Source organism: Panthera pardus, unplaced genomic scaffold, assembly GCF_024362965.1.
Source record: "Panthera pardus isolate Hobbes unplaced genomic scaffold, ASM2436296v1 HiC_scaffold_8, whole genome shotgun sequence".
Taxonomy (NCBI): Eukaryota; Metazoa; Chordata; class Mammalia; order Carnivora; family Felidae; genus Panthera; species Panthera pardus.
Genome location: NW_026527013.1, coordinates 94559757 through 94581639, shown reverse-complemented (window position 1 = coordinate 94581639; position 21883 = coordinate 94559757). Strand labels below are relative to the sequence as shown.

Below are 21883 nucleotides of genomic sequence, written 5' to 3'. Positions count from 1 at the left end.
TTCATTAGGGCTGCTTATGCGAATGTATGTTAAGAAGCAAACCATATTTGAATAACTTCAGTTTGGGTAGTTTTCCACTTCTTACAGTTTTTTGCCCTAGTGTTCCAGAAGTTTCTCTTGTCAGTTAGCCAGTAGCTGGCTGTTGCATCCTGATGATATGTTCAAACATAAGGATTCAGTGTAAGGTCAACAAAAAGGCTCTCTCAGATCCGGAGGGAGCTCGCACAGCCTGCCCACATTCCTGCACACTACAGCTCCATGTTTCCTAAGACCCTGGCTTAGTTTGCCAAATGGGACAAGTTAAGATAATTTTAAGCAGCCTTAAATTGCACTGCAGCGTTTTGTATGAAGGAACTGAAATCCTGTGCTAATTAGGAATATTTATATCATGGGGATGTCTTGCAGAGTAGAATTTTTAAAAACCAAATTATACTGAGTTCTCACCATAACACTCTCCTTAGACTTCCCACTGTGGGACCTCCTTTGGGGTGTGAGTGGCTTCTAAAAAGATCCTTTTAATGCTTCAGGAATAAAAAATCTTGAATAGTGCCTGAGATGCCCAAATTGATTCAGCATTGCAGCCGAGAGTATTGTAGAGAGCTCAAGACAACAAATAAAAATAAACCTTGGAATGGTTAAATTCCAAACTAACATTGTATTTACTAATAAATTATTAGATACCTTATTTTAATGAAATGGTCCTATCAGAAAAACAATTTGATCTGCTGACTGCCTTAACCTTCCCTGAAACAATGCCTCTTGCTACTATGAGATTATCACAGCCCCTCTTTTTAACAAAACAGATCTAGTGGTAGAACCACATGAAAGAACATAGTATTTATACATATTATGTAATTGACCTAAAGAAGATTTGACCCAAATAAAACTTTAGCCAGGCAACGTGTTAAGCCGTTGAGATACTAAATAAAGCAGTGACTATCAATTGGTAAGGAAAAGAGGTAACTCTACAAACTATTAATTTTTTTAATGTTTACTTATTTTTGAGAGACAGAGACAGGGAGACAGAGTGCAAACAGGGAAGGGGCAGAGAGAGAGTGAGACAGAATCCAAAGCAGGCTCCAGGCTCTGAGCTGGCAGCACAGAGCTAGATGCAGGGCTTGAACTCACAAACTGCAAGATCATGACCTGAGCTAAAGTCGGATGCTTAAACAGACTAAGCCACCCAGGCGCCCCTACAAACTATTACATAAAATGCGTAAACTCTAAGGTACTGAATGTACAGGATGCTACATAAGTGCATAGGAGGGACACATAACTGCTAATTATGTGTCTTTGGGGGTCCAGGAGACATATCAGGCAGAGAACACATATATTAAATGATGGCAATTTTTCCAAAGCTCTTGAAAGCTTTGGTGGGGGGTAGAGAGAGAGATAAGTGTCATATTTTTAGAACTATGAATTAGAAGAACAACACAAATTTCCCGATAAATAATTAGACGTACTGGATTTTTTTTTTCTTCGGCACTCAATACATAATTACATTAAAAAGGCAAACGCACATGTTTCACATTATCCTTCCATACACAGCTGACATCAAACTGGTTGATAAGAGTGATACGACAGATGACAAAATTTAAACTGAAATTTATCATTTTAGTCTGGCAAGATGAAGTTATTTTCCCTGAAGGAAACAGAATTACATTTATCTGGAATACAAATAAAGGCTTACATTTAGATTAGAAAACGGAAGCTGAGGAAAACCTGGTTTGGAGAGCAGATGGGCATTTTGCACACCAATAGACTAAAATCCGAAAAACATATTTTCATTCTGGGAGTCACTTATGAAGAGGAACAGCAACAACTGACCTATATTCATGGGAGGGTAGTAAGTCAGGAGTGATTGATGTAATCTATTTGACACAACCACCCTTTCTTGAGTACCCGCTTTGTGCCAGGCCTGAGGATATGAAAATGAAGACACTTCCCTCCTGTGAAACCAATCACTGTCCACTGGGGAAGGCTGACACATAAATGAATCACAGTGATAAATTCTATACAATGCTTGCTTAAAAAGTGCTATGGGAACACAGAGAGAGGAAAATTAATTCTGTCTGGGGGCATTAAGGACCCACCAAGAAAAAAAGAACATGAGTTTGGCCTGGAAGACTGGAATTTGAATTTTCTTAGTGGTAACTGAGGGCAGGCGAACAGGGGAATAAATAAAGACTTGGCAGGCAGAAGGAAGTGAGAGGCTAATTTTAGCTCTTCCATCATCTGGAATAGTCAGCAATGAAAAGGACTGCATCAAGATTCAGTATCTTCTTGAGACCAGAGGGATCACACAGAGAATAGAGAGCGACTCTACAACAGTCAGTAAAAGATTCTAAATTGTTTGTAGTCTTAGGAGCATTATGAATTTTACAGTTTGTCACTTTATACTTTGGCTCCTAGGAAGCTCAAAGACAATTTTAACCCACTTCTGGTGAGTATACAAGCCTAATGACACACGTGTTGCATATAACAAGTTACCTGTTTCTACACACTGAAAACAGTAAGTTCCACTGCTAATAGTAATACTTTATATTTTTACACATTTATGTTATACTACACATTTTGATAAGCCATATCCATCCTTTTTATTAATATTATATTAACGCATCCTTAATATTAATATTAGCCTGATATATAAATAGATAGGTAAACTATGAACTAATTCTAGTGTCGCTTTGTTTTTTCAGTTTATTTAGAGGCATGAAAACCATCATGACTTTCCTTTTTCACCACTGAATTGTTTCAAAATAATGAAAAATGAAAATGCAAACCAAAACCACATTGAGATACCATTTCACACTTATTAAAATGGCTACAATAAAAAAAAACAATAACAAGTGTTGGCAAGGAGGTGAAGTAATTCGAAATTACAATGTTGGTGGGATGGTGAAGCCACTTTGTAAAACTGTTTAGTAGCTCCTCAAAAAATTACACATAGAATTACCATGTGACCCAGCACCACTCTAAGTTTTTCTACACAATAGAATTGAAAGCCTATGCCCCCACACAATTGACGAGGATGTGGAGAAAGGGGAACCCTCTTACACTGTTGGTGGAAATGCATACTGGGGCAGCCACTCTGGAGAACAGTATGGAGGTTCCTCAAAAAGTCAAAAATGAAACTACCCGATGACCCAGCAATCACACTACCAGGTATTTATGCAAAGAATACAAAAATACCAATTCAAAGGGATATATGCATCCCAATGTTTACTGCAGCATTATCTATAATGGCCAAATTATGGAAATAGCCCAAATGTCCATCGACTGATGAATGGATAAAGAAGGGGTGGTGTATACACACACATACACACACACACACACACACACACACACACAACGGATTATTACTCAGCCATAAAAAAAGAATGAAATCTTGCCATTTGCAACACTATAGATGGAGCTAGGGAGTATTATGCTAAGTGAAATAAGTCAGTCAGAGAAAGCCAAACAACATATAATTTCACTCATATGTGGGCTTTACGAAACAAAACAAATGACCAAAGGAAACAAATAGAGAGGCAAACCAAGAAATAAGACTCTTAACTATGGAGAACAAACTAATGGTTACCAGAGGGGAGGTGGGTGGGAGATGGGTGAAATAGGTGATGGGGATTAAGGAGTGTGCTTGTTATGATGAACACTGGATGATGTATGGAAATGTTGAATCATTATATTGTACACCTGAAACCAATATTACACCACATGTTAGCTAACTGGAATTTAAATAAAAATTTTATTTTTTTTATTTTTATTTAAAAAAATTTTTTTTAATGTTTATTTATTTTTGAGACACAGAGAGACAGAGCATGAACGGGGGTGGGGCAGAGAGAGAGGGAGAAACAGAATCGGAAGCAGGCTCCAGGCTCTGAGCCATCAGCCCAGAGCCTGACGCAGGGCTCAAACTCACGGACCGCGAGATCATGACCTGAGCTGAAGTCGGACGCTTAACCGACTGAGCCACCCAGGCACCCGTAAATAAAAATTTTAAAAAAGATTAGGGAAATGGCTGTTTAATGACTTTTTTTCTTATTAACCATGAACTGTCTTTTGAATTAGTATTAAGACTATTAATAGATAATTAGATTTAATAAATATTTTGAAATTTAATATCCATCTTTACTTAGATGATGAAAATATTTTAATAATAAAATTATCAAAAATTATTTTTTGTATTCCCTAGCTAGACGCTAACATGATAGTCACCATACTTGGAGGAAGTATTTCTTCCAAGCATGTTCCCAGGACAAAGAAAAAGGCTGCTTGAAATTTTCCAAGCTCCAGTAAGTTCTGTGGAATAAAATTACTTCATTCTAAAAAGATGTGACTGTCCTCTCCCCTGTACTGTAATTATTCTTTCCTATGAAGCAAGTTCTTAACATGTTTAAGACAACATGAGTTTAGATATCTCAGGCTTGGGTTTGTTTTTATAATCTTGTAAAATCAGTTGGGATATAGTTTAGCCCCATTTTACTCACGTTTCCCAGTTACCTGGATTAATTGATGTGAACAACAACAATGGTGCTTTGAAGCACTCAGGTACAACAGTGGAAATGATCACATTTCTTAGTGGATGAATGAATTTCTCTTTCATAAAGCTTTGTTTATGCAAATAAATAGAGTATTACCTTGATTAGTGAATTCCCTGGGAAGTAAAGGCCTTCTAAGAAGTCACTTGTATTAAAAACCTAAACAAACAAAATCGGAAAGGATGGGAAGGTGAGCTGCCTGAGAAGCCTCCAAGCTCAGCTTCTGCCAATGGCTGCTCCACTGAAAGCGAAGAGGTCCCGCCTGGGGGAAACTGGTACCTTTTGAAGTCCCACCTCTGCCTGACCATCAAGCCTCCACCTGCTGTACTGTCTCCCTCTCTATGTTGTTACCACAAGCTGTCTCTAAGAAAGAGACAATATACATCCTTCTTCCCTACCTAGTGTTTGGTGAACTAATTCGATTCTGAAAGTCTTCTTTTTTTGTAAAGTTTATTTATTTATTTATTTTGAGAGAGAGAGAGAGAGAGAGAGAGAGCGCAAATAAGCAGGGGAGGGGCAGAGTGGGGAAGAGAGAGAGAATTCCAAACAGGATCCATACTGCCAGTGCAGAGCCCTATGCCGGACTTGAACCCATCAACTGTGAGATCATGACCTGCACCAAAATCAAGAGACAGATGCTCAACTGGCTCACGCAGTGAAGCACCCCTAGATTCTGAAAGTCTTCTAACTAAAGGGACAATTCTAAGTTAAGCTTTAACCTCTAGTTATGAAATCAAGGCCCTATCTTTTTATTTAAAAAAAAAAGTAAAATTAAAAGAATTTGAGACCTGGGCAAACCACTCCGTGGCTTTGAAGAGGGGCCTGTCAGGCATACCAGCCTGGCCCCTGGCTATTCCTGATTTAGATCTTTGGGGAAAAGACAATTCAGGCAGGACAGGTCTGCTCCCTGCTGACAGTCCAAAAAAGTTACTTCTCATAGATTGAGGTCCTGAATCCAGTGAAGTTTCCACAACTTTATAAGAGGAGGTGTGCAAGTGAAAGGAATGGGTAGGGGCTTGCCTTGAAGTTGTGTTTGCTAAACACTTCATAAAACTTGAGAAACATGGGGAGAGGCTGATGGAGCAGAGGGTCCTACTACCACCGTCACTCCTGTATATCTTGTCACCAATTTCACTCAAGATCACCCTGCCCCTACTTGGGTCTGCTAGTGTGTTTCTTCTCTAAGTCATCTTTCTTCTTCGACTGAGTGCTATCAGTTCCTTACTCATTTCTTTAGCTTTACTTAGCCCAGTGTTTCAAAAAGCACAAGAACCTCTAGTATGCAAACCACCAGAATGGAGGTTCCTGAATCCCTCCCTGGCCAACAAAGTCAGTCTCTAAAACAGAGGTCAGAAATCTTCATATTTAATAAGCTCTTTGAATGATTCTTAAGTATACTCAATTTTAAGAATTCTTAGTATCCATTGCCACCTGTGATAAATAGTGTATATTTTGAAGATCATCCGATTTTAACACTGAATTAGGTTTCACTATAACTTGCCTTAGCTGAGATCTTTAAGCATACCCTACACCTCTTACGCTAATTCAACATGGCTCTAATGAAACAAATGTTTAAACACATAGCTATTTATACAGCCATTACTGCATTCAGGTGACCCTTTTCTGTTACTGAATTATCCCTACTTGGGGAAAAAAGGTTATACAGCACATGAATGGTGTAAAACTTTTAAAGAAAATAAATGGTAGTGGTATTAGACAATCACTTTGTAGATGTTAACTCATTACTGATTTCTAGAAATTCTGCCATATCTTTATATAATCCCTGAAAATTTTGGTGCTTGCAAATAATGCATATTTGGAGATTCCTATGAATATTTGAAATCCTTCTTCTTATATAGCTGCCGAAAAAGGCATATTTTTTCAGACAGATTTATATGTATATGGGAGGAAAATGTGTACTTTTAGCCATAACAGTCTAGATAGAAAAAAAATCTTGCAGTTGGTTTCAAGTGTAGACTCAAAATTACATTTTAGAGAACATTTTTAAAAATGCATTTGTAATGCCAGAAAAATTTCTTCTCCAAGAGTGTCAACATTTTAAACTAGGGCAGGTGTATTCATTACCTTAATTTGTATAAAATGCAACCCAGGCAACTGAGATTTTTCTTTTTCTAAAAAACATTTAAATTAAAAATCATGAGAAAAAAATTCCCTATAAACATAATGGTAACTTCATAAAGAATTAAAATCTATAATCGCAGCTAGAAATACAGATCAGATTAATCAGAGATGAGATGAACTATGTCCACTGTCCCTCACATGTAGCCCTTCATCAAAAGGCAAAAGTGCAATCATTTGAAAGGTGTGTTTCTCGGGAAAACCATAAAGTTATATCACCTGTAATAAAAGTGGTGGGCTTATATGTGTTCACTTGGGAGAAGATGGTTGACATCAGTCATTCTCCATCTCTTTCTGACCTATTTCTGGGACAGACACAAAACATGAATCTAGAGGGATATGTATTGAAACGACACATAGGGCAACATAAAGGGTAGCAAAGGGGAGGATGTGTAGCAAGGAAGAGGAAGAAAGATGACATCTGGAATATAAAGAAATCTATAGAGTTAGAGGATTAGGACTGCAGACTGCTTAACAGAAAATGAGGTAAAGGGAGAGGGGAAATCAATGAGGAATTGGCCATTGACAGAAGCATACTTTGAGAGAATGAAATGGAGAACAGAAGAAATTCAGGAAGCCGGTTTTTAAAAAACAGAATTGTAAAGAACGAGAATGTGGCGGGAATACTTCTAAAAGAAAGATCCTCTAGCTGTTTCCAACGGCTAAACATAGATGTAGCAGATAGAATAATGGTCCTCAAAGATGTCCATGCTCTAATCCTCAAAACCTTATCCTGTGTCAACCTAATCATATGAGTCCTTAAAAGCAGAGGACCATTCCCAATTAGAGAGAATCAGATAGTAAGAGAAAAGACTTGACCCAATATCGCTGGCTTTGAAGATGGAGAAAGCATGCCATGAGCCATGGGGGTGGCCTCTAGAAGCTGGAAAAGGCAAGGAAATGGATTTTCCCTTAGAAACTTCAGAAAGAAACATAGCTATGCAACACTTTGATTTTAGCCCAATGAGACCAATGTCAGACCTCTGACCTATAGAATTGTAAGATAATAAATTTGTGTTTTTTAAATTTTTTTAATGCTTATTTATTTTTGAGAGAGAGAGAGAGACAGAGCGTGAGCAGGGGAGGGGCAGAGAGAGAGGGAGACACAGAATCGGAAGCAGGCTCCAGGCTCTGAGCTGTCAGCACAGAGCCCGATGCAGGGCTTGGTCTCACAAACCATGAGATCATGACCTGAGCTGAAGCTAGCTGCTCAACCCACTGAGCCACCCAGGTACCCCAATAAATTTGTGTTTTTAAAGTTTCTGGTAATTTGTTACAGTGGCGATAGAACATCAATACACTAGACCACAGGAGTGACCAAGGTACCAAAATGGCTAGCTGCTGTTTCTAAATGAGGAACTGATGTCATAACCGATCAACCACTTTGATACAAGCCCTAAACCCTGCTCAAATTCATGCATCAAAATACATTTAGTACGCTTCAGTGGTATCAGAGACAATTTTCATAACTGCTATTGAATAAGTTCCCTTTGGCAATATAGTCAACAAGGACAAACATAGGACTCCTGCAATTCTTCAATTAGTTATCAATCCAGTAAAGGAGCATATTTCTAAAAGTAAATTATGAGTCTCTTCCTGGTCATAATTTACAGTGTCCTCAATGGGCTGTTGCCATGTTACCCAAGTGTACAACTTACCAATTAGATCAGAACTGTCAGCAACCATAAAGAAATTGAATTTGAAATAGTATATCACAAAGCAGGCATGAATGCATAGAAATGCACTTATGCTTTAAGAGCAATATCATTAGTTGATTAATATACAGAACATTGTTTGTGTCATTTATCCTTAAGGCTGCCCATTAGCTTAATCTTTTATCTGAATAAGTCTTGTAAAACATGCTTATCCTAAAAAGAGGATACAGAAAAAATAAGGCATTAGTTTGCATTATGCTGTTTCAATTTCCACCAGTGACAATGGTGGGTTGTAGAAGGATGAAAAGAAGGGAGGGGAAATCACAGGAGACGAGAGAGTAGAGGTGAAGGGGTGATGGAGAAGAATAGGGAAAAAAGAAGAGATATTTTGCTATAACAGAATACCACAGACTTGGTGACTTAAACAGTCAATAAAATATCTGCTTTTATTATTTTCTTCTAGACAGGAACATACAGTATCATAATTTCAGTGGGAAGAAATCTGTAAATAACATTAAACAAGATATTTTATTGACTGTTATGGGCTGAGTGTTTGCTTCCCTCAAAATTCATATGTTGAAACCTACCCCCTCCCCCATGTGGTAGGATTTGGAGGTGGGATGTTGAGGAGATAATGAGGTTTAAACTCTGTCACGAGTATGGGACCCTCATGATTAGTGCCCTTAGAAGAGAGATCTCTCTCCACCCCCATGGGGGCCATGGGAGCACATAGCAAGGGTGTTGGCTGTCTGTAAACCAGGAAGCAGGATCAGAAACCAAATCTGCTGGTACCTTGATATTGAACATCCCAGGCCCCAGAACTAGGAGAAATGTCTGCTGTTTAAGTCACCAAGTCTGTGGTGTTTTGTTACAGCAGCCCAAGCAGATGAATACATTGACTACTGCTATGCAATATCATCAAGCTATTTGTCAATTAAAACAAAATTTGTAGGTCAAAAGTAAAGCACATGCTGTAGACACAAGGAAATACATATTTTTTTCTCAATTCTATTTTGTAATTCTAATATATTTTATAATTTAAAAATATCTATTTCACAATTTTCAGTATATCCCACTAGACCAGGGTTTCTCAACTTTGGCACTTTGGATCAGATCATTCTTTGTTGTCAGGAGTTGTCGTGTGCTCTGCAAAATGTTTAGTAGCCTTTCTGGCCTCTACTCACTAAATACCCATAGGAAGTCCACATGTCAGTCACGACAATAAAAAACATGTTCAGGTATTGTCAAATGTCTCTTGGGGGTAAAACTGACCCCTGTTGAGAACCACAGTTCTAGAAATGAATGTGTAGGTACCTCCTGAAATAATTACATAATCTTCACATCTTTTTTATTCCTCTACATTGAATTTAATTAAAAGATAGCAAGAGGGGCACCTGGGTGGCTCAGTCGGTTAAGCATCTGACTTCAGCTCAGGTCATGATCTCACAGCTTGTGAGTTTGAGCCCCGCATCAGGCTCTGTGCTGACAGCTGAGAGCCTGGAGCCTGATTTGAATTGTTTCCCTCTCTCTCTGCCCCTCCCCCACTCATGCTCTGTCTCTCTCTGTCTCACAAAAGTGAATAAATGTTAAAAAAAAAAAAAAAAAAGATAGCAAGAATAGTACTTTGTTTCAACAACAAAGGCAGTGAAGTTTTATGTTCACTGTAGAAAGGATGATAGGAATATGAGAAGGATAAACTCAATATAAAAAGTGTCGACCAACTCTGAGGAGTTTTCATGGGAACAGAAAGACTATGGATTGCATGTTCCACACACTGCATTCTACAAATCCCAATAACCATGTGGAATCTTAAGTTTATCTTCTTTTCCCCTCCTGTAGATACTTTTTGTTTTGGGAAAAGTATGGGTGCTAAACCTACTTACCTCTGAGAGAAAGTACGACAATTAAATTAAATGTTGAGTTTTAGCCATTTGTGGTAATCCCTCTTGAGTTTGTAATCTCATTACAGTGGACCGTATTATTATACAGGAAAACAAAATAAATATATGCAAAAACCTAACAGTTCCTTACAATCTTATAAACTTTAACATCAATTTAAAAAAAAAACTTTATTCATTTCAGGGGAATACTTTTGAGATTTTTTTAAAGTAAAAACATTCACTTAACCTGATTTCATGACTAGCAAGAATGGGTCTCAGTGGTCAGTGAGATTCCTGTATCTATGCCCCATTTCTTCAGGAGGCAGAAGGCAGAATGGCCAAGATATCAATGTGGTGTGCACCATTGTATCTTCATGTTCCATTCAGCTTCAGTTACAAAGGGCTGTGTTCATTGCCTTTTCATCTGGTAACAAAAAAGCCTAAAGCTGCAGTGGAATACTTTTAATGCTGGACCAGTGACCACCACAGAAGCTTTTACTCTATCTTGGAAGCATAATTTACTCCATAAGCCAGGGTGACTCACCATCCCAGCTTCCGTAGGACTTTCCTGGTTTTACCATCGAAAGTCCAACATCCCAAGAAACCCCTCAGCCCTGGGCAAACCTAAACAATGCATTATCCTACCTGAGTTTTGAGTCTTTGACAGAGGATTTACTGAAGGTAACTTGAAAAAAAAAATCCAAGAGTTGGAAAGATAAGGTCAAGAATAGTCTCTAAATCTACTTTTAAGGAAAAAAACCCCAACTCTTCTAACAATCAAGTAGCATTGGCATTTGGAATATGCATTTAACTAGCCTGTATGACTTCCAGGTATTTGCTGCTGTGTTTGTGAAGATGAGCATTTCCAAGGGCAAGAGAACAATCTGTCTCAGAGTGTTTCATTTAAGCAAGGACACGCTGCCAACTTGAAAGGAAATAAAGGCCACACTTTGTCTATGGGGGGATCCTGCAGTTATTCCCCTGCAAATTTAATTCAAACAGGTATTGAGATCTGAAACATGGAGATATCCACAAATTAGAGGATACTTGGTTTTTAAAAAGGAAAGAAAAGAAATCCAGGCCACAGAGAACTATCTCAAAGCTGCAATAGCGGTTTCTTTTCATGTTCATCACTGTATTCCTATGAACATGTTTTGAAAGTCTACACTGTGAATAAAATTATTTGAGGTCTTCATATGAAATATGCATATTATAAATTTTAAAACTTAAAATTGTCTTCAAGTCAATTTTATTTAAAAAATAGCATGTGTGTAAAACGTGCAAAATTAGTGCTATTCCAATACTTGACTTTAAAAATTATTAGTTATACAAATATGCCACCCAACTAGTTTATTGGTGATTCCCTTACAAAATGCAGTATTATTTGAATTTTATCACTCAAAAATATACCTCTTTAGAATATCACCATCTTAAAAAGATTTATTTAGAGAAATCTCTATTGAAAAATATCTTATTTCTTCAAGCAATTTAAGATTGTTTGACTTAGAAGACTGATGACCCTCAGAATATTTATCATATGTTCACTGCAGGATTTGCTTATGGATTGTACTTGAGCCAATCCATTACATGAGAAAGATTTCTATGAGAAATCCTTTAATGTGACCTGTTACTTGGGTCCCAAATCAACTTATAAACAAAATCTCCAACAGGAGAATCTTAAACAAGAACTTGATTCTGTAATGGAGTAGAGACAGTTGTCATCACAAATCATGATACTACTTAAGGAAATTGGCCTAGAGTGTGTCTTTTAATCACTAGGTTCCAAGTAAGCTGTTTTATTACTATAATTATTATGGTTTAATAAATCCATTGTCAAAAGCTATGACCAAAGTGAATAGAAATATTGAAGCACAAAAAGTTTATGAAAATTTGAGTCATGATTGAAGCTCAACTACTGTTTTTCAAATTCTAGGGACCACTGGCATCTGCCAACAGTTCAAACTACAGATATAAATCTTAGGAGTCACCAAAAAAAACACTCTTTTTTTGCCACATCCCTTGTAAGACCTCATTTCAAATGTAAAGGCCATAAAATAAAAGCCTTGGATTTAAGATAGTGTTGCAATTTCTTTTTAGTAATGTAACCGGAGAATTCTTACGTGTAGTCCACATCTTATTTTGGCTCCTAAAGATTAATCCTGCAAGACTTTGAAGTTACTATGTTCCATGAAGTATTCAATAACAACATAGCTAGTGTCCACCTCAAGACATATGTGATGACCACATTCTGATTCTTATCTCTCAAGCCCCAGTTACACAGAATGTTATAATCAGAAATGTATCAGAGATACCCAGTGCAATATCACTGGTTTCAATTAATTGCATGTGTGTTACATAAAATGTGGCTTATAGCCAATCAACAGATTAGTAAGTAATAAAGGCAAGAGTAGCCAGAGTTGAACACAAACACACACACACTAAAAATATGGCATCTTTTAAAAAAAACAATTTTTTTTTTTTTTAAAGACCAAAACATGGTATCATTGAAAGTGATCTGAAGCCACCCAAGTCCTCTAAGTTTGTGGTTTAGGCAATTTTTTAAATTGGCCACCAGGTCTTCATTGTGGTCTCCTTTCCTAGTTACATGCTGGACTTTAGGAATGATGGAACTATAGCAGAAGCCTTCATTGCTCAGGGAGACAAAAGGACCAGGACTGTAAACCCAGGCTGACAAGTGACAACCCCAGACTAACTGAAAAATCTGATCCAGCTGTTTTGCATATGTTTGACACTGGCTGGCTCTGAGATTAAAAATATGACTTTCTGCTCCCACAAAGTTTAAGTGAAAAATGGCTCTTTAAAAAAAGAGCATCAGAAGGCTTTCATAATCTGTACACATTTACTATAAAAGCTAAATCAAGCACACCGTGGGGGTAAAATTGACTTCAACTGATAACTGGTTAAAAAAAAAAATAGGCAAACCAAACCATCTGAAAATAGGGTTTGTCATGGAAACAGCATGCTAATGGGACCATATTCCCGGTACCTATACGGTTTTCCAGGAAAGTCTTGTTTTGCCATGAGTACCTAAAGAAACAAAAGAATACACTGGCTTTCTATATGCTACACAATTTTAAATAAGTTGCTTCCTAAAAACAAAGCCTGGTGGTGACTTGACAATCTTGTCTTTTAAGGCATTTAATTCCAGCATATATAAAACCTTTCTGCATCAAATTTATAGTTGCATCATTTTAAGGACATCCACAATAAGAATGCTTTGTATTTATTTCATGGATTGAGACTAATAATCTTAAATTTTTTCCCCCAGAAATCATCTGATTGAAATACCTAGAGAGGAGATATGTTTTAATTTGCCCTAAGAATTCCTTTTTTAAAATGTCTATACAACAAAACCTGCTCAGATATCTACTAGAGATTAACGAAACAAAGAAAAAAAGAACATAAAATTGCATCTTGCTATGTGAAATTGAATGCTGTATTTTCAATTAGATTTAATATTTTCATTTGCCTTAAAATAAATAATGATAATGACTTAAAAGACAATGAATTGCATTATAACCATGAAAGTAACTCTATTGCATCAATGGTCTTCATTTTAGTTCCTTGTTGTTTTATCACAAAATATTTTCATGGGAAAATTTAATATAAATATTTTTAGTCTATAAAAGAATAAGAGACTTGTTTTCCAAAGGTATTGGAGGTTTTTCATCTGATGTTTTCCATTTCTCATAACCTTATTTCCATATTGTAATATATATAAGTAAACTTTGCACCTCTATTTTATAAAAATTAGTGTGTGTATATTATGTATATATGTATATATAGATATAATATAGATTATATATATATACATATATATATATATATATATGTATATATACACACACACCCACACATATATATATATAAATTCTGACTAAGAGTAGACCAACTAGATAATTTCTCTGGAAAAGGTTCCTTGAACAATATAAAAATGGGGTCTTCCAAAGCAAACAACAAAAACAACCTTAAACACCCAACTACTGTTTAAAATGCTTATAAACACACAGTCAGTTAACCATTTATTGATTGCCTATTTATGGTTTTGGAATATCCAAGATTATGAAAAAGACAATACCTCAAAAAAATCATGACCAAGGTGATGCCTGATGATTTAAATAAACTTCCATATGATAAAAAGTCATGTAAATTTACCCCTTGAAAGAAAAAAAAAGACTTTAATATTAAAATTAGAGTTCTCTTTTTAATAATCCTCTCAGTAAAGAAATAATTTGGAAACTTCTATTTTATATTGTTACTATCATGAAAGCAGATGATGTCTAGGAACTTGGCAATGTCAGTTGCAACATTGCAAGTAGGATACATCTTTGGAAGGGCTCGTCTGAATGTTTAAGGATAGACTTTTTCATTGAATTCCTGAATTTATATACTTTGGGACTGGCTATGAGACACTATAAAATGTAAAGATAGTTCAGACAGTTCCAGTTCTGTTATTTTCAGGCACAAAAACCATATAATTTTGTACAAAACTTTGATTTTTTTATTTGTGAAATTAAAAATATGGTATTTTATATATATATAAACTTCTATTCCTCTATAAATATAGATGATTTTGTGATAGTGAACAGAATAAATGCATACCAAATCCAAAGACCATTGTCATTTTAGGGTATGACAGACATAGATAAATTTAGGTCCTAAGTACTGGCATTTAGATAAACTCTTAAAATTTAAAACAATACAATCAGGAGGCTTGCTTTTCTCCTCTTTTCCACAGAGAACTAAAGTGAATATTATTAAATGGCTTTGAAAGATTTACATTTGACGCATTTCTGTAAATCCAAAAAGGAGCACACACTGTCCCTTTACCATGCATGCCCATGTTTTGTTTATTTCAGGATCTAACCCCACCAATTATTCCACCTCCTTTACCTCCTGGAATCCTACAAGGTTATTTTTAATGATGTGGATTGTTCCTCCCTCAGACTGTGTTGCTGAAAAATCATAATAATATGTTGAAAGTATACAACTTTTACATTTTAAACTTTTTTATATATGTCTAATTATTATTTAAAAATAATAAAAAGCACTTCATTTTGAGAAAGTCCATTACACTGAAATCTCCTTCAAGTGTTCCTATTCAGCTTACGTTCTGCTATCCAGTTAAGGAAAGCAAAGATCAACTCCTTAACAAAGCTTTCCAGGTGACCTAATGTTTCCATTTTACAGAAAGGTAAAATCTAAATGCGGGCTGTCTCAGTCCTAGAGGCAGTTTGCCAGGCATCAGTATGCAATTAGAATTAACATTTTATAAACCCCATCTTCAGTCTCTCCTGACCCACACAAAGCTCCAAGCCTCTTCCCAAATCTCAGCAACCACATCTTTCCATGATGCTGGCCAAACCCATACCAGGTTTTAGACACTAGAGAATGAAATGAGCTCATCCACCAAAAATTAGACTTGAAAAAGTTTGGCACTGGTTATCCCACTCACCCTCTAACCAACTTACGTAGGAGGGAATGCCTGGGCTTTGGAGGCCAGTGTGGAAGAAGGCTGGGACCGCCGCAGCCCACATCTGTGGACCTCCTTGAAGCTAGGAGTTAAGGTTCTCTACAGTGAAAAATTCAGTTTCAATAAAGGGGCAAGGCCTTCACAATGTGCGCCCCCCCCACCTCACAAGGGCACATTCGGGATGGGCAAGGGTCTACCCCCGGATCTGGAAGCTCTGTGGAGTTCTATATCTAAAGAGCCCCGACCCCAAGCAATGAAGGAAAGGAAGGAGCAGAAAGCGGAGGCGGTAAGTGACCTGGGCCGCGCAGCCCCACAGGCAGCCCCACACGCACCCCGACTGCCTCAAGGAGGGGCGCGCCAGAACAAGCAAGAGCACCGTGAGCTCCGGTTTTACCTCTGCAGTACTTTGAAAAGGCAAAGGAAAAGCCTCAAATGGGTAAACCGCCCTAAATAATTAAAACTTAAAACAAAACAACAAAAAAGGAAAAGGCAGAAAAAGGAAAACGCGTGACCGGTCATCATTTAAATACAAATATACTTACAAAAATCTTACACAGGCTATTTACAATCATAAAAGCGTACAGTCCTGGTACCAGAGAGTGAGAACCAGAGTGGTCTGTCCATCCCCCCTGTGGCAGTTGGGCCCTCCAGTCCGTTTGCCCCAAGGGACCAAAGATTTTGCAGGAGCTGTGTTGTTGAAAGGAGCCTGCGAAAAGTGAATGGCTAGTGAGAAAGCCTCGAGTAGCCAGGCTTGGCAAGAGTTCCATGGGGCCAGCTTTATGGGAGTGGCTGGGACGAAGCCGACGGCTGGGAATGGGCTGAACCCCCAGGTCTCAGACGGTGGTCTCCCCCTGTTTGCTGTTGGTGAGCCTGGTATAGAACTTCCTCCAGGAGTTGAGGGTCTTGCCGGACCAGATCCAGAAGCCTGACGTGATGCCCACGATCAGCGTCATAAGGTACTTGATCATGAAGACTGTGAAGTCTGGGCTCATGGGCGGGTGCGGCGGGGCGCCTCCACCCGCCTGGAGGTGGGGGCAGGGGATGGCGTAGCTCTTGCAGCTCTGGGCCACCCAGCTGCGCTCCCACTGGTCCCGGAAGGCCTGCTCATAGAAGTAGCAGGCGATGACAATAGTGGCTGGCACCGTGTAAAGCACGCTGAAAACGCCGATGCGCACCATGAGCTTCTCCAGCTTCTCGGTCTTGGTGCCGTCGTGCTTCATGATGGTGCGAATGCGGAAGAGGGACACGAAGCCGGCCAACAAAAAAGACGTGCCGATGAACAGGTACACGAAGAGTGGCGCCAGCACGAAGCCGCGCAGCGCGTCCACATTGTTGAGCCCTACGAAGCACACCCCGCTCAGCACATCGCCGTCCACCTGGCCCAGCGCCAGGATGGTGATGGTCTTGATGGCCGGAACGGCCCAGGCGGCCAGGTGAAAATATTGCGAGTTGGCCTCGATGGCTTCGTGACCCCACTTCATGCCCGCTGCCAGGAACCAGGTGAGCGACAGGATCACCCACCAGATGGAGCTGGCCATGCTGAAGAAGTAAAGCATCATGAAGAGGATGGTGCAGCCCTCCTTCTTGGTGCCCTGAGCCACTGTGCGTGCCCCGTCCTCGGAGAACTTGTCGTTACACACCACTCGGTCCTCCAGCAGGAAGCCGGCGATGTAGGCCACGGCCACTGCCGTGTAGCAGCCGGACAGGAAGATGATGGGCCGCTCCGGGTAGCTGAAGCGCCGCATGTCCACCAGGTACGTTAGCACCGTGAAAAGCGTGGAAGCGCAGCACAGCACCGACCAGATGCCGATCCAGGTGCGCGAGAAGCGCAGCTCCTCGGGGCCAAAGTACATAAGCCCGTACACCTTGGTCGGCTCACAGGGCGCACCGCAGTCCTTCTCCCCCAGGAAGTGGTAGTTGAGGTAGGAGGGCACCTTGAGGGCGCGCGGGCAAGAGAACTTACCACGCTCCGACGCGCCGGAGCCCCCCGGGAAGCCGCCGCCACGGTGCCCCCCGCCGCCGTGCTGAGGGTTGCTGGTCCAGAACTCCGGGAGCAACGAGGGCGTCGGGGTGCCCTTGTCCGACGTATTTTGGCCCACGCACAGCTCGCCGGCGCCGTGCACCGGGAACTTCTCACACTTGAGCGTGTCAGGCCACTGGAAGCCGAACTTGTTCATGAGCGCCTCGCAGCCCTGGCGCGCACGCTCGCACAGGGAGCGGCAAGGCGGCAGAGCCTGCTCCAGCACCGTGCACACTGGCGCGTACATAGAGCACAAGAAGAACTTGAGTTCCGCCGAGCACTGCACCTTCACCAAGGGGTAGAACTGGTGCACCTCGAGGCCCGCATCCTCTTGGTTCGTGTGGCCCAAAAGGTTGGGCATGATGGTCTGGTTGTACGCGATGTCTGTGCACAGCGGGATGGAGATGGGCTGGCAGTAGCCGTGGTCCGGGATAGAGATGCCCCGCTCGCCGTTGTACTGTTGCCCGCCCTGCTGCTGCTGAGGCGGCGGCGGTGGGGGCTGCTGCCCCGGCCCGGGCCCCTGGCCCGGCCCCTGGCCCACTGCCTGCGCCCGGACCCCCAGCAGCAGCGGAACCTCCAGCAGCCAAAGCAGTAGCAGGAGCCGGCGCGCCAAGCGCCCGGAGTCAGCTGGGGGGCGGCGGCGGTGGCTCTCTGCATCTCCGCTCCCTTCCGCCACCGGTCCAGCTGGGAGCGCCCCGGCATAAAGTTCCCAGCTCGCGCCGCCGGCGGCGGCGGCGGCCCGGGACTTCTTAGGCGCCTCCTCTTCAGCCATACTTTCTCGGCTCCTTTCTTGGCGCCGCCCGGCTGAGGCTGGCAGTGGCGCGGCCGGCGGCGGCTCCCCCTGCGTCCGGGGAGATCTCCTCCGCGCCGGTGGCCTCCGTCGAGCCCGAGCTGCGCTCAGCCCGCTCCCCCGGCTCCCGCTCCAAGTCCCGCAGCCGCCGCCGCCGCGGAAACTTGCGATTCATGAAGCGTGGGCGGCGGGTAGAGCCCGGGTGGCTCCGGCGCGCCGGGGTCGCGTCCCGCCTTCCTGGCCCTCGGCTCGCTGGCTCCCGGCTGGCGGCGCCGCGCTAGTGGCCACGGCCCCGTAGAGCGCGCAACTCTCGGCAGCCCAGCAGCCTCGGCTCCCCCCTGCGCCTCCGCCTCCTTCTCCGCCGCCGCCGCCTGACCATTTGTGTCAATCCCTCAACTCGCTCGTTCTCCACTCCCTCGCGCGCCCTCGGACCGGTTTCCAGGCGCCCCGCAGTCTGTCTTTCACCAGGAGGGAGGAGCCTTGAAACCGACGCGGAACTGGAGGCTCAGGGACCGTCGCCCAATCGCGGCACTGGCTTCCCCGCGCAAAGGGCACCCGCCGCCTGCTTCCCTGAGCGAAAGTCGGCGGCTGGCGGGAGGAGGAGGGGGCGGGAGGAGGAGGAAGTAGTAGTGGTGGCAGAGGCACCGCTCCGGCACAAAGAGTGGGTTTGCTATGAAGCGGGACAGGCTTGGTTGCTTTTGCTTTTGCGGAAGAAAGGGCGAGCACTAGTAGGAGAATGGTACCATATGCTGCTGGGGATAATGAATAGGAGTCGGCGGACCTCGGGACTCAGCTTTTCTTTTATCCATTTTCATGTTTAAAAATCCTGCTCTTAACTCTGGTTACAAACAGCAAACCGAGCACCGCGATCAGGACAGATGCCTTTGACTTCAGGAGCGCAGGGCTTCCTTTGAGTTTATGTCTATCGAGGTTTGGTTTCAAATATTACTCTAATAAGTCCAAGAGCTCTCAGGCTGGGCTTGGCGGGCTTTGGACGCGCCATTTCCCCCAAGGAGAAGTTCACGGGATTGCTGTCAAATGAAGAACAAGAACAAAACACAAACACAAACTTTGACGGAATTGAAAAAGTAAAGCCAGGTGCGCCATCCGCTACTGTTATCTTTCTTGTAGTCCCCTTTTCTCCTCTGTGATCGAGTCAGAAACAGAAGCAAAGGGAGAGAACCATTAAATATTTAGAGAGAAAAACTTGAGAATGCGACGACCTCTCTTCGGGAGCGTCCTCTCTGCCCAAGCCTCCAGAAGTGCCTCGGACCCGGAGGAGCACCGCCAGCGACCAACCTGAGCTGTGGGGGAGCTATTGGAGCCTTCCAGGGCTGGAACGTCCACGGCACAGGGGCAACTCCTGGGAGTGTCAAACTGGGCCGGTTAGGAGCCAGGCTGGGCTGCAGCGTGGTCTTCCACTGGTGTGCGGACCTGGGGATGCCAGTTTAGCAAACAGCGAAGTCTGAAAGCAAAAGAGCTAACTGCACGTTCCCTTCCTAATTACAAACAACACAATTCATCTCAGCCTCCTTACATTCTTGTTGTTTCTGCGTAAGGTTTTTTAAAACGATGTTTTAACAACATGACTCAGTTTTATCAGTAAATTGCCATTGTATTGTTAATTCTATCTAGGATTTGTTGACCTATGATTAGATTTTCAGGATACTTTTCTACAAATTTTTTTTCTATCTTTTGCTTATCCATCCATTTGTTTAATACATACTTAGGAAGCACCTCTTAGGTTATAAGCGATATTAGGTAGTAGACTACAAAGAGATGTACAAGACATGGCCCAGCCTTACAGGAAGTCATAGTACAGTAGGGCATAGAAAGGTAGATCAGTTATCTTGTCGCCCATCCCAAAGCTGAATGAGCACAGTGGAAGCAGCCAGCCAGTGGAAATGGGTGAGAAGTGTTCTGATAGAGAGGTGGGTGGAAGGTGCAAAAGACAGAGGCTCTATAGTGCTTAAAGTGCCAAACGGAGTGGGGGTGAGGAGTGAGGGTGCCTGAGATATCTCAAGGAAGGCAGGAGAAAGTTTTAGTCCACACTAAAAAGTTTGGGCTGAATAATCTACAGACAATAGGAAGCTATTGAGGGTCACTTTCTCCCACATATACAGCAGGGTGGCTTCAGAAGGACTGTGAAAGATGGAACCTGGACCACGTTGTCATTGGGAAGCTTGAACATTAGTCTAGACATAAAGGTCACTATTTAAGATGGGTGTTACTTGTACCATATACTAACAGGGCACTGAAGATCATCACTATGCATGTTGGTGTCTCTAAAGGATGTGCAGCTGTATCTTTACCTGATAAACCAAAATGACATCTATTTGTCTTAGGTACATATGTTATTGTTCTTTAAATATTCATGCACATAGCAAATTCATAAAATATATATTTCTTTTAAAGTATTTCTGGATTCCTAGTGCCTGTTTTTTTTTTTAAGAAAATGCAACAGGTACTAAATGTACAACAGGTTCCATTTGTGAGTGTGTGTATGTGTGTTGACAATAATTCATGTAAGATTTTGATATTGAAAAGGAGGTGCTCTCTGAGGTCCTTTGAGCCCTCACAGTCCGTAATTGTTCATTTTACCTTCCGGCATTCCAGCCCACAGTCTCCCAGGGACACTTTTTCTCTAGCCTTCTGCCCTGATGCTCATTCTTCTGCTGATAGTATCCCATGCTTAGAAACTTTACCAAGACAACTTCCTTCTACCATTCCTCTCTTATAAAGACTTATCTGTCTGGTGTTCCGTTCTCTCAAGGTCATCATTGGTGAAGCATCACATGCATTAAGCATCACAGGCATTAAGCACCCACCAACACCACTGCTCCAAACCCTCTTCTCCCCCCAACAAATAGGGCATAGGGATTAAGGCAGAGTGCTCAGTTCTGTTCCTCAGAGTAGGTGACACTCTCTTGCTTCAAAAGTTGTTGTATTGAAATTCTTGAGCTTAGTTTACCCTCCACTGGACAGTGAAGTTTACTAGGGAGGAGGCTCAGACATGGTATCAGAGTTAAAAAAAAAAAAAAAAAAAAAAAAAGTCATTCTTGCTGGATCATGGCACTGGAAGGAACCAGACATCATCTAGGAACTAGTGAATTTTCTCCTCTTACAATGAAGAATATAATACCCAGAAAAGTTAAAGAATGAACTTCAGGTAAAATGGCCTTGTTTGGTTTGAATTTCATTAGATGCTTATTTTAACCCTTTTTATGTTCTTTTGAGTAGTTATAATGCTTTTAATTAAAAAAAAAGAGTCAGTTTTCTGTAGTTTTCTCTCAGACTGTGTAAAAAAAGGCCTTGTAAAATAAAAAAAAAAAAAATCATTTCCTGAGAGTTGTCTTCCAAAGTA

General features: G+C 41.4%; 1 protein-coding gene across 1 annotated transcript; it reads right to left on the bottom strand.

The window, feature by feature from the left end:
• Positions 1 to 13654: 13654 nt before the first annotated feature.
• Positions 13655 to 20060, bottom strand: FZD1 (frizzled class receptor 1). Its single transcript, XM_019443278.2, has one exon. It carries the CDS (start codon positions 18499 to 18501, stop codon positions 16543 to 16545), a length of 1959 nt encoding a protein of 652 aa, XP_019298823.1. The 5' UTR covers positions 18502 to 20060; the 3' UTR covers positions 13655 to 16542.
• Positions 20061 to 21883: the final 1823 nt, after the last annotated feature.